We start from the raw sequence: 12988 nt of genomic DNA, 5'->3' as shown, positions 1-12988 counted from the left end.
CTCTACGAGGGGCTGTGGATGTCGTGCGCCATGCAGAGCACAGGGCAGATCCAGTGCAAGGTGTACGACTCGCTGCTCAAGCTGGAGGGTAAGTCGCATCTGGTCGGTGAGGGTGTTGGGAGTGCCCGTCCCGTCGGAGCTGAGGTTGCGGGTGTCCGTCCCGTTGGGGCCATCCCCTCCGGTCGGGGCTGAGGTTACCAGTCCCGTAGGGTCATTGCTCCCACGCCGGTGCTGGTCGCGTCGGGGTTCGGGATGAAGTACTGGGAGTGGGGGTGCCGGTCCTGTCGTGTGAATCCCCCCACCCTCCGCCTGTCCCGCCGGGGGTATTGGTGTTGTCGGGTCTCGAGGTCTCTGCCCCGTTGGAACGTCGCTGCCTGTCCCTTCAGACAGGTGTAGGGCTCGGGACACCCACCTTTTTGGTAGCTCCCCATCCCGGCGGGGCTCTTGGGGTTCCCCCGGTGGTTGTCCCGCCGGGGCTGAGGGTGACTCCCCGGTGACTGCCCTTCGGGACAGCCGGGGCTCCGCGGCGGCTGCTGAAGCGGATCCCTCGGCGGGGCCAGGGCCGGGGCAGGGGGGCGGGAGAGTTTTTTTTACCCGCGGCAGGGAGCCGGAGTCTCTCCGCAGCCCCCTGCCCGCACACCAGCTGCCTGTCCCCCCATAAAAACGTCCTGGGACGGGAAGGGTCAGACCCTCCCCGTGTGTTCGGGAAAGCGCCGCTTGGCTGTGGACAGGGACTGCCTTCCTGCGGGCAGGGCTCAGCCGGGAGCGCAGCTCATCGGCGGGGCTGAAGTGGTCGCGGGTCCTTCCCTTGAAAGTTGCTTTTTCGGTCTCTTGTTCTCTGGGAAGGTCGTTGCTATTCCCGCGGGATTTCTAAGCAAAGGGCTGGCAGGTGAGCTGGACTCCAGCCAGGCAGCGCTGCCTGTAGTTTTTCAGGCAGACCTGTATATCGAGGTAACCGCTCGCACCCCGAGCTTCGCGGGCACATGCAGGAACTGCAGCCTGGTCTGCTGGGGTGGTCCTCGGGATGGTCACCCCGGGCCGGAGCCCCTCTCAGGGCCGTTTCTAGGGGGCTGGAGCATATAACTAACGCCCAAAGGGGTTAAAAAATAAGTTTTCATTTATCCGTATCTCTCCCCCTCATCCTGAGTCCAGTAGTGTCCTGGAACACCTTAATCCTTTTCCCTCCCTAATTAATAAAATAATAATTACCACCTTGGTCACCTTCTCTTTCCCAAAGGAATGAGCAGGCAGTTTCCCATAAACCGAAGACCATGGGGAGTATTCCCGAGTTAGATTGTCACCTGTGTGTCACTCGGTGAAGCCGGACACCCCGGTCCCCACCTTCCTTGCCAGCCCACATCACCCGCTCCTGCTCCCTTTCTCCCACCACCCGTGGGCCCTACACCTGGCAGTGGTGCACCCACTTAGCCCAACCTGATTATCCCCAACCCCGCACCCTCTTAGCGCTAAGCACTCGGTCCGGGGTGCCTTCAGTAGTAATTGTGTATAAGCTCAGCTCCAAGCTTCTTATCTCGCACCGGGGGTGGGGGGCGAAGGTGCCAGCGGGGCTGAGGAATCTCCAGCCGCCCCCCAGATGGGTTGCGCAAGGTAAACGTGCCTCGGGGGCTGTGTGACTGCAGCCCATTGTGCTGTAAATGGAACCTGCTTGCAGAATCAGATGCGGAGCCTGGCTTCTACAGGCTCCTCAAAACCTGCCCCAGGACTTCCAGACCTGCCCTATTCATGGTTGAGCACCAGCTGCTCCCCTCACCTTTGTCCAGCAAACAATAAGGGTTATTCTCTTCCTGGGCCCCGAGGGAGGGAGGGAGGTGTGAGGGGTCGGGGATGAGGCGGAGCTATTAGCGACCTTTTGTGCTTCTACAGAGCCCCTGGCCCTGAAGGGCACACTTGTTTGAAAATTCCCAGGAACCCCACGAAATATGGAAATCGCAGGGGATGTTTTCTTCACTGTAGCAGGAGCTGGCTAAAGGACTGCTTGTTCTTTCCATATCCCAGCTGGCTCAGGTTGTGCCTTTCCTGCTTGAAAACGGATGATGCCTAGGGATATTCACCTTCTCTGTTTTCCCTGCCTTGTCTCCTTCAAGGTCTTAAAGCCACGTAGGCTTGGGCAGGGACCAGCAGTGCTGGTTTGGGTGAAGGTATGGAGAGAGAGAGAAAAAAAAAAAACCAACACTAAACACACCCAATATTTACACCCAATTCAACAGCGTCACCCTGGGACAGGTGCAGGAAAAGCTCCCTCGCTGCATTCATTTGTCATCGTGAAGGTGGCAAAGTTCTGTGGGTAGAAAAATTTTTCTTGCCTGGCCACACTGTCCTGACAGAGGCTCACATACCCCGAATGCTCTGAGCCACATGTCACAGCCTCATGTGCTGATGGCAGAGGCTCAGATCTGTAATTATTTTTGTCCCTGTAGGAAGGACTGAGCCTCCTCACACCTGCAGTAATTCATGGTTGTGGGAATGCTGGAAAGCTTTGACAGCAAGCTTTTGCATCTCTGGTAACTACTGCCATTCCCATTCCTCTAGATATGCCAGTGCTTGGCTGCTTGGGCTGATGCAGCATGTCGGAGATGGGGTTGGCACAAGCTGGTTGGCACCGTTAGCCAACGGAGGGGTGTCCAGCTTCCTGTGTGGCCATGCTGCTGGAGTCCACCCATGCTGGCACTTCTCCCGCAGCTGCGTTCAGCTGAGGGCTTATGTCAGTGTCCCTATTCAGGCAATAGAAAGGCTGCGTTTTGCTGGCTTACGTGAAAAGCGGTGCGTGGCCACATGCAGACATAGAAGCAACAAAAGCCACCCTTGCAACAAGGCTTTGTTGCACAGCCTCAGCATTGTTCTTGTAGCCCTCCAGCATCGTCCATGGAGCTTAGCTGAGCTTTGTGCCACTCTGGGGTCTCAGACCTGAGGGAAAAAGTTTCCTGGTACCGGTCTCTGGAAGTTTTCAGCCCCACCTAACCACACTCTCCTGTTGTGAGAGGTTGTTCTGGGTCCTGTCTAGGCTGTTCTGGCTGAAGATACTGATCACCCTGTTTGGTTTTGCTGGGAGAGGCTCTGTGCTTGAGACAAGCTGAGACTCATCTACCACTTCATCACCAAACCTAGTACATCCACAATGAGCCTTTGTGCCCCAGCCCAGAAAATGAACAAGAGGTTTGGATGCCCTCTGGGTCAAACAGCATCACTGAAATGTGAAATCTTCCTTCCTACATCTTTACTGGCTGAGCCTCTTTCAGGAGCTGGGGAAGAGGATAGGTGGGGGAAAGGAAAAGGGTTCATGCTCAGGTTATTGTTTCTCTCTTTGTGATGGTGGAGGAGTTGGGAGGGGGTGGCCCAGGGAAGGACAAAGCTGTAGCACGAGGGACAGATGTGTCCAAATAGTTTGTCACCTCTCCATCTTCTAGATCTTGAGTAAGCAGGTAGAACCTGCTGGTATCTGCTTTCATGTGGGTTAAGAGTTGATCTACTCCCATGTTTCTCAATCCCTGTTCCTTCCTCATGAAAAATTGCGATCGAGTGATAAAACAGTCTCACTTGTGCTACTCTTCAGAAGGTAGAGGGTTACTTGGAATGCCACCGAGGCTGTTTTCTGTGCAGTGCCCTGTTATGTCTGCAAGAGGGGATGGGAGTCTGTTGCAATACACTGGCTTTATTGCTCTACAAGCAGCTTCTAAGCAGCTTTAGTACCTGGTGTTACTATGTGTTACTAAATCCCTTGGTAAGGGAATTTCCAGGCCTCGTGGGAAAACAGGCTGCCCAGGTCTCCTCTGACCAGGAATCTGGAAATGGTGATACTGTGTTGCCTGTCTTACCATCAAGATTTCTCTGCTGTTTGACTGCAGGAGGGCATTGAACCTTTATTTACTTTGGGGTAGGCAGAGTACAGCGCCACTGTCACCTACTGAACTTGCATCTTACACTGGACATGCAGTGAGGACTTCCTAGTACTCCCATTTTTGGCAAGAAACATGACCCTGTCCTGCCCAGATTCCTCTGTACAGTCTTCTAGACTTGTGGGGAGATGCTTTGAAGAAGGAGTCCAGGATTTGGTGATGGCTGTCAAGAGTCTAGCGTTTGAAAGCCTCCAAGCCCTTAGCAGGTTTCTGGGTCCAGTCAGAACGACTGTGAAGTGTGAGAGATGTTTGCTGCACGAAAGCAACTTCCCTGTGCTGGCAGGGTAGGACAGCATGATCTCTGATCCCACTCCTTCCAGGGTCCAGTCAGAACGACTGTGAAGTGTGAGAGATGTTTGCTGCACGAAAGCAACTTCCCTGTGCTTCCCTGTGCTCCCCTTCCAGGAGATTCAGCTTTCATGAAATCCCAGTGGGAAGGCTTTGAAGGCTGCTGGTTTCTCTTGGAGATGGCTGGGGTAATGTTTCCTATGCTACAGGGCTGCTTGTAACTCCTGGGGAACTTCCCTTGCAGATATTAGAGGGAGCTGCACAGCATCTGTTTCACCTGTATTCTGTCACCACTTCCTTGCATGGAGACCCATGGGAAGGGAAAGAAGTCCATAGTTTAAATACAAACAAGGCAGTCAATGAGCATCCCTATCAGAAAATCTGCACAGAGAGCTATTACAGCAACTTTGCATTACAAAAATCCCATGGCACTTTCCCAACAGCTTTTCTATAATGTAGATGACATAAACAGAATAAATAAGGGAATGTGATGACAGAAAAATAACCTCAAACATACGCTGGTGGAGTCCTTTTTTTTTTTTTTTTTTAATAACTACATAGTTGCCAGCAGTTACTTTTGTGTCAGGTAATGGTGGTTGGAAGGAAAAAGATATGTAAGATTCAGATAAACTCAGCAGGTAGTTTGTGTCCAAAGCCGCTAACAGTAAGTCAGAACTGTTTGTTAGCATGTTTTTTAAGAAGTATGTTTTGTCATGTGAAGTGGGTGTGAGCTGCTGTGCCATTTGTTTATGGATTTACACAGTATTTTATGGCTTGCAGAGTTGACATTTGTTATTAACCATCTGCAGTTTTCAGCCTCTGTTCTTCAGTACTTGCTTTCTTGCTGTAGGCTTTTCAGGCCAGGTCTCATTACTAACCAGCAATAAAGAGGCTTGGCTTCTGAGTCAATAGTGGTTTCTATTGACAAAATACTGTTGCTATTGGACAGCTGTTGTTGGGTGCTAGGACTATTTTTCCCCCAGAGGCTCCTGAGCCTGCCTGGGCTTTACAACAGCCGTGGTGTATTGCGTGGGAGTCTGCAGGTGCTGTGGTACCTGCTCTTGTTGGGGAGACAGTTGAGTGTGGGAGAAATAGGTCTAATATTATAGAAGTTGTAAAGTTAAATTGCTGTAGAGTACTTCTTGTCAGTAGCCAGTCCTGTTTAGCAGGTTAAGATACTATAGTTCTACTGCTTGGGATTTTTAAAGCACATGGAAAGACCCACGTGAACAACAGAATTAATATTAAACTAGCTTTCTCATTCTCTGGATGTGCAGCTTCCATTGACAGCATGGCTGTTAGTGTGTACATAATAACTAGTAGCTTGTATGATGATTAACTGCAGTCAGTGTGCTGCACACATTGCACAAGTGGAATGAAGACAAAAGCACAGTGTCCCAGTGTGTGCTAGGAGCACAGGGCAGCCTGGCCAGGCGGAGGGGAGGATGTTTGACAATACAGTGTTGTTGCATTAAAACCTCTTGGGATAAAGAGACAGTCTGTCCTGCAAATGCCCCAACAACCTCTTCTGTCCTACTGCAAGCTTCCTAAATGCTTCTGTCCTCTTATGCCATGGAGCTATGTGTAAGGAAGGGGTGAAGACAGCAGGAGATGTCCCTTCAGGGTCTGCTGCTGGAAGTGGGTGGTCTGTCATGGTGTACATCCAGTTAATACTTGCTGAGATTTTTAGTAGGCTTCATGGCTAGGTCTTGTGAGGTCATAGAAACAACCATGTTTGCAGGTGAGTGGTCTCTTCCTACTCTTGTAACTAGTTTTCTGAGAATAACATTTCCTATTTTCAGCCTCATGAAAGACTTTCAAAACACTCTCCTATAAAATAATTTCTTCTGCAGCAAGACTAAGCCCCATTTACTGTAGGCTTGATGAAATGGGTTTGATACCTCTGCAGAAAATTTCCTTTCCCATGCAAAGTAAGAGTTAGTGTTCAGCCATTGACCTCTCCAGGGCCGCTGTTGTGATGCACAACTTGGCCTTAAATGCATGGCAGCTGTATTGGTTCATGTAGTGGATGGGTTTTGGTTAACACCTGGGTGGTGCAGAGGTGTGTCACCTTTCCCCTTTGAAGGAAGAAAGATGACATTTAGCCAAGCTGATTGTGGGATTTTTCCCAAGAAAGCCAAGCCTATTCTTACAAAAGTGTCACTTCCTATTACTCTGAATATTGGCTTTTTTATTGCATTGTTTTAACTGGTTTCATGTTCTATTTACAGAACAATAAGGTGGTGTGTGTAGAGGCAGATCCAGATCTGGTTTAGGGCAGATCTATGGCCTGATAGCCTGTTGTTGGTGTGGATCACAAGAGTTTTCCTGCACAAGTAGTGCCATGGGGCAAAGTGCAGTGAAGCTGTGGAAGATGGGTGTGCAGCTGGCTAGCCTCCCAGTCAGTATCAGATTTGAACTCCTCTCTGTGTTTCGGGTTGAGCCAAAGAGCCCATTGTTGTAGCACAGGCTCTGATGGGTTCACCACACCAGTGCTGACGGAGTTTGCAGGTGCTCTTGTAGGTTTAAATCTTGCAGCTGCAGTTGTCTGAAGTGCTCCTCTGAGCTCTAGCAGAATGCAGTCAGTGTGCTTTCTGAGGGGTGAGCTCCAGACCTGGGAACTGATTCTGGTGATTCTTGCTAAAATTGCATGTGTATTGCTGCTGGATAACCTTCTGTGTCAGGGGACACTTGCCTTGGCTACAGCATGCTCCTGGGAGCTTGTTCCTCTGATTAACCAGCTCTGTCTGTTCCCACAGTGTGAATTAAAATCTATGCTGTTCAAAACAAACCTGATTTGCCAGGCAATAAAGCTCAGGCTCTTTCATTGCTATTCAGGCGTGTTGTCACCTGAGGTTTTCTCAGTAATGACTTAATTTATATAGTTTTCTTTCTCCTTTGGTATCAAGAAAATCTGAATTCAGTAGCTCATATACATAGGGCTAGTGTGTCTATGCCTTCAGATGAGTCAATATAAAACCAAATCTTGCTTGAAGTACACTGAGTCTGCCTACAGAGATCACAGGCAGATACTAATCATTGCCTATTGGAGACATCACCCTATACTCCAATTCTTCAAAACACAAGAGACTTAAAATTCTGTAATATCTGACTCCAATCAGCTAAATATTTTTGGTAGGACCTTCCCCAGATTTTCACTTGGCTGGGAAAATCCTGTTTCTGTTGCAATTGTATTTTGGTACCCTTTGGGATGTATACGGAGGATTTAGCACCAAAAAAATTAAATCGGCGCTTATAAAAGGCAGGTTTTAGAAGTGTTGAGCAATAAAGGGGCCTTGCTGTCTGCTGTGGCACTATTCATATGTATGGTACTATTCATATTAAAACATGCGCCTAAATGCTTTGTCAAGGTAGAGTCTAAATCTGAATACTTCTTTTGATAAACAGATATGCCTTTCCAATTGGGATTCAAATGACGAAGGAACAAAAGATGTCTGAGGGCAATTCCCAGGTCATTTCCTGCAGAAAGCTGCATGCCCTTGTTTGCCATGCATTTTAGAAGAGGCTGAGTCTCCTGATCCTGATGAAGAACGGTTTTGGGGAGCTTAAAGCTAAAAAGGAATGTCTTGCTTTGTTATATCCTCTGTGCAACAGGGAGCAGAGTATTTTGACACATGATTACTGAGCTCAGTAATTTGAATTTCTATTTGTATCTTGTTTTCCTTTGGGTAACCCAAAACCCTAATGTTTTCTAGGCAGTCTGCAGGCCACTCGGGCTTTGATGGTGGCTGCAATACTCCTGGGCCTTGTTGGTCTGTTTGTTGCTGTGACTGGCATGAAATGCATGAAGTGCATGGAAGATGACCAGGTGAAGAAGATGAGGATGGCTGTCTTCGGTGGGGTGATCTTCATCGTCTCAGGTTGGTAACATACAGACCTGTTTGTTTCCTAAATGGTGTTTATCCTGCATAGGATGTGGGAGGGCTTGCTGTCATTGCTCCAAGAGCCTTTTGGGCTGGTAATCCCCTAGCAGACTTTGGCATGGTAGCTGCTGGCTGAGACATCAAATGGGTCTCTTGGCACTAGTATCATACTTCCTGTATGGACTGCATGCTTTCCATCTCTTTTAGTGAAATTTTCACCTGTACAGCCTGTGTCAGTGAAAGGCTCAACAGTCCTGCCTTTGGTGCAATGTAACTGAGAATGACCTCAAATCCTTCCTTAATTTCTCTCCTGATGTCATGACATTGTGTTCCCTTCACATACAGGTTTGGCAGCACTGGTGGCCACGTCGTGGTATGGCAACAGAGTGGCTCGGGCCTTTTATGACCCTTTCACTCCCGTCAACACCAGGTACTGTCCCATTTAATATAAAACTACAGTATAGCATGATGCTATGCTCACTCATTTGCTATGCAAATGCTCACTGGGCTTAATTTTGAATAGCAGTGGCTTAAAACAAACGGAACTTCTTGGTCCAGCTGGGTTGGCCTCAAACTGTGCAGAAAGAGTATTAGGATGAAATCTCAGCATCCATGTGGCTTGTAAGTCTTTGCTTTAAGGCAGCATCAGTGCCAGAGACCTAACTGCTGTGAATTCTGCATCTTTCTTCCACTAAATGCTTATGGCCTGGTTTGCACAGAGCATGGCCCTGCTGCAGCAGGCAGGGTGAGTGAGCAGAATGGACTAACCCAGTGTACAAAGCTCTGGGCTTTGACCATCACCTGAGTCTTGGGCTGCTCCGAACTGCTGCCTTGCAGGAAGCCACTTCCATTCCAGTTTCAGCTCCCTTCTGCTTTCTGTGAACATGCTGATGCTGTAGTACAGAGGCATTACTCCTAGTATTTACTTTCTTCCTTCTTTCTTCCTCAGATTTGAGTTTGGATCAGCTCTCTTCATAGGCTGGGCAGCTGCTTCTCTGGCCATACTGGGGGGAGCCTTCCTCTGCTGCTCCTGTCCGCGGAGAGAAACTTCATATCCACCCACCCGAGGCTATCCAAAAAATGCCCCCTCCACAGGGAAGGATTATGTATAATGAAACAAAGAAGAGAGGCCACCAGCACTGGTAATGGAAGCATTTTGGAGAGGACACTACAATGCCACTGTCCTGAGCAGAGTTCAGACTCTAGGTTCTGCCTTCCTCTTCTCCCAAAAATGTGTATATTTTTGTAATCCTCTTTGCTACTGGACATAACTTCTCCTTTCTCTCCCAGCCCATGGAGGAAGGCTAACCTAGGCTCATAGGTATTGCCACTGGAAAAATGAAGCCTCCAAGCTTGGGTTTAGTATCTGGGAGTAAAAGGGAAAAAATGATACTTTTTTTAGATGGATGTTGGTGCTTTTTTTTAGTTTTTTAAAAAAATAGATGGTAACAATTCAGTCCCATATCCCATTAAGTTAGAGCCCAGTGTGGTGTGTGTAGAAATTAAAGGAACATATATTATATAAAGTGATGAAAACAATATCTTAAGGGGAAACATAATTTTAGGGAAAAGACATGTAGGAATGTTTGGAGAGATCTGAAACAGCTCTTGTACTGTCTTATTGGTGTTATCTTCAGCACCCATCTTTCTGTGCAGATTGGCATGACAAAGGGTCAGAACATTAAATTGCTGTGACTTAACAAACTGAAATCACAACTGTTCATGCAAATGCTGTTGGCCAACCAGATACAGTGTAAGGTGCCTTGGCTTAACTGTGTCATTGCTCTTTTGATGAGATCTTGTAATTTGATTGTCTGGGCTAAAGGCTGCAGAATTGTGGCTACAGAGGTTAGCAGACTTCAAAAGCGGCTGCAGGTTTGGTGCTGGGGAAGAGCTAAAGAAAAGCGATTGCCTCCTGTTTACACTGGGTGTCTCTGGGGCTGTTGCTGCTGTTCCTTAGACACCAAGTGCTGCCTGTGATTGTTTCTCCATGTTCCCACCCTAGTACCTAACTGAGCTTGAAGGTTTATCCTCTTGTGTGTTACAGGCTGCCTTTTAACAGATGCTCTTCTTTCCCTCAGTCTTTCTCATTTGGGCTTATGCAGCTAAATGTGTTAAACCAAACTATGCACTGCTGCTCCCTGATGTTTCCCCAAGGATACCTCACACACTGCCATTTGATCCTGTCTTTTCTTATAAACACTTACAGTGATGATATGAAGGCAAGTTCCAAGGAAACTGACCCAAAGGTTATGGCATTTTCTTTTAATCCAAGCTCACCAAAGAGGAAGAAACTAGCATTTTAAAGATAAAGCCATTCTTGCATATTAAATCACATCTTAAAAAATAGCAGCTCAAAAATGGTTTTCACCCCTTCCTCTGAAACACCCAGTCAGTCACTTGGTGTTTGACTAATACTGGCTGAGGTTGGCTGGAGTTAAGTCTCATAATTCCTAGAAGGTTGGTACCGGTTCTCCAAAGCTCAACCTTGCTTCTACAGAGGGGAGCTGGCTGCTTCTGACCAGGATTTACAATTGTGTATGTGTTCAGAGGCATCAGACTTATTTCCTTCTGTAGACAGGGAGAGCCTCTGGGGCTGAGCTATGTACAACCATGGTGTTGGTGGTTTGTATAAGCCTTGTACCTCTGTTTGACCTGACTCTGCAACATAAATTGAAGTTACTAAAAGAAAACTACTAGAGCATTTGCTTCAGGCTTGAGTTGATGTTGGCCTGTCATTGGAGCTGGGTCATGTGGCTTCCATTTCTCCATGGGGAATTGCCTGTGCACAGCAGCTGCCCCATGAGACCTTGTCTTAGGAGGTGGCAGCTCAGGTCACATTGAAGAGCTGTTGAAGCCTGTGCTTTTGTATTTGCATTAACCCTGATCCAGGGAGCAGATGCTTGTATTGGGAACTTGTATAAAGTGTTTAAACAATTTCAATAAATGGACTTTTTTAAGGAAAATCAGATTGCATTACTTCATTTCTTGTTTTTGAGCAGCACTTGAACTGTGTGCCTGGAAGAGGGGGGCTTGGGCTTTTGTGAGCCTGCCTGCCAGGATGGGGCTTGTTTAGCCATGTGTATCTATAGCAGATGTAGGTGGGGACAGTGAGTCAGGCAGTTGTGGCCTCTGGCAGAAACTCACCCAGTAATCTGCTATGATTGCGGCCCAGGAACCAGAATGTCTGCTCCTGGGCAAGGCAGGCTGCACCCTGGGTGGAGCAGGAAGGGGCAGGGGGGGAGGCAGATGGCTCCCTTGCAGGGGAGTGGGAGCTATAGGAATGGGGAAGGGATGGGGTGTGGAGCGGAGGTGCTCCCAGGGGAGGATGCTCTGTGTTCCAGCAGTGCTTTGCTCTCTAGCTTTATCTGGGTTAGGGAATGTGCAAGCTGCAGCTATCTGATGGAGATGGTCTGCCTCCAGAGCAGGAAGATACCTGCTGCTCTATATATGGCTCAGACTCTTGTGTGTTACTCCTTGGCATTTCTGGGGTTTACAGGATCATGGGATCTGGGAGGATCCATCTCATTCTAAAGCTCCTTTTGGGGAAAGAGAATTGTACTACTTCTATTGGTGACAGTAAGCACAACCAGTCAGGTTCAGGTGTATATTTTTGCAGGCCTGGTAGAGAATGGTTCCAGCTGGGGATGGTCTCTCCTAACCTGTGCTGATGCCTTCCCCAGGGTAAAAAAGCTCTATCCCTTTTCCTTCTGCCTTGTCTGGAAACCTTTTTTCCATTCACCAGGGCTCTTGTCTTCATCCCTTTCATATTTTCAAGTACATCTGATGAGAGGCAAACTGTATTTAAAACACTTTTAAATCAGTCAAGGAGCTGCCTCCTCTGTTTTGTCTCTCTCCAAGGGCTGTTTGCTTTTGTAATTACAAACAAAAGAAATAGAGCTAATTAGGCCTTGTAAAGCTGGCAGAGCAAAACAGCCAGGCATGTGGCTGACTGAGTGAGCTTGCAGTGCCTGGAGCTGACTGGTTGCCTGGCATAGTTTGGGGACTATGGTCATTCTTATTCCAACCTGTCAATTAGTCAAGGATTTCCATTGAGATTAATTTTTTTTCCCATGTTTTCATGCTTGCTCCCTCTCCAAGGAGAAAGAACTTTTGCAAGTTCCACTCTGAAGTTTTGTGGGCAGAACTAAGGTCTTGGGCAGAAGAACAGGGAAGGAAAGCAATCAATCCCACCTCTAAAATGGTTAGTAGGATTTCCCAGCTGCTGGCAAAAATACGCCACTGCAGGAGACACAGATCTGTGTGAGAGACTAGCACAGAGGAAACAGCCAGAGGCTAGCTTGTTTGTTTGCTTATACTTTTAATTTGACCAAATTAAAAATTGACTGTGAATTTTGATAGGGCTTGTGGATTGCCAGCAGGCTGGCTATAAAGCCAAGGGTAAAGTTTGGGAGAAAACATAATTACAATCCTAATTCTAGTCCAGTGGTGACAAGGGGGACCATCTCCTCTCTTACTATTCAGAAAAGGGGCAGGAACTTGGAGGGCCAATGTCCTAAAAGATGACCCTGGCCTGGTTAGGATAACTCCCTTCACCTGGTTTGGGAGGGAGCTTTCCAACTCTTTTCTCCTGCACAATCATGCAATTCCTCTTGGCCATGTTTTCTACATCTCTTTAGCCATGTCTGCTGACAAGGGGGACCATCTCCTCTCTTACTATTCAGAAAAGGGGCAGGAACTTGGAGGGCCAATGTCCTAAAAGATGACCCTGGCCTGGTTAGGATAACTCCCTTCACCTGGTTTGGGAGGGAGCTTTCCAACTCTTTTCTCCTGCACAATCATGCAATTCCTCTTGGCCATGTTTTCTACACCTCTTTAGCCATGTCTGCTCTAGGTTTCATAGAAAAGTGAGGAAAGTTGGGAGAGAGTTTCCCACTGGAT

At 47.9% G+C, this 12988-nt stretch overlaps 1 protein-coding gene across 1 annotated transcript; it reads left to right on the top strand.

Annotated features, from left to right (window-relative positions):
• Positions 1-3: 3 nt before the first annotated feature.
• LOC104505830 (claudin-1-like) lies at positions 4-9709 on the top strand (the record flags this gene model as incomplete). The annotated part of the gene is made up of 4 exons (XM_010146547.1): positions 4-88; positions 7919-8083; positions 8432-8516; positions 9036-9709. Coding segments are annotated over 4 exons (498 nt in total), but the record flags the coding sequence as incomplete, so codon positions are not given.
• Between the last annotated feature and the right edge of the window lie 3279 nt (positions 9710-12988).

The sequence above is a fragment of the Eurypyga helias genome, unplaced genomic scaffold (genome assembly GCF_000690775.1).
Source record: "Eurypyga helias isolate BGI_N326 unplaced genomic scaffold, ASM69077v1 scaffold41092, whole genome shotgun sequence".
Classification (NCBI taxonomy): domain Eukaryota; kingdom Metazoa; phylum Chordata; class Aves; order Eurypygiformes; family Eurypygidae; genus Eurypyga; species Eurypyga helias.
This window is presented reverse-complemented; position numbering and strand designations above follow the sequence as displayed.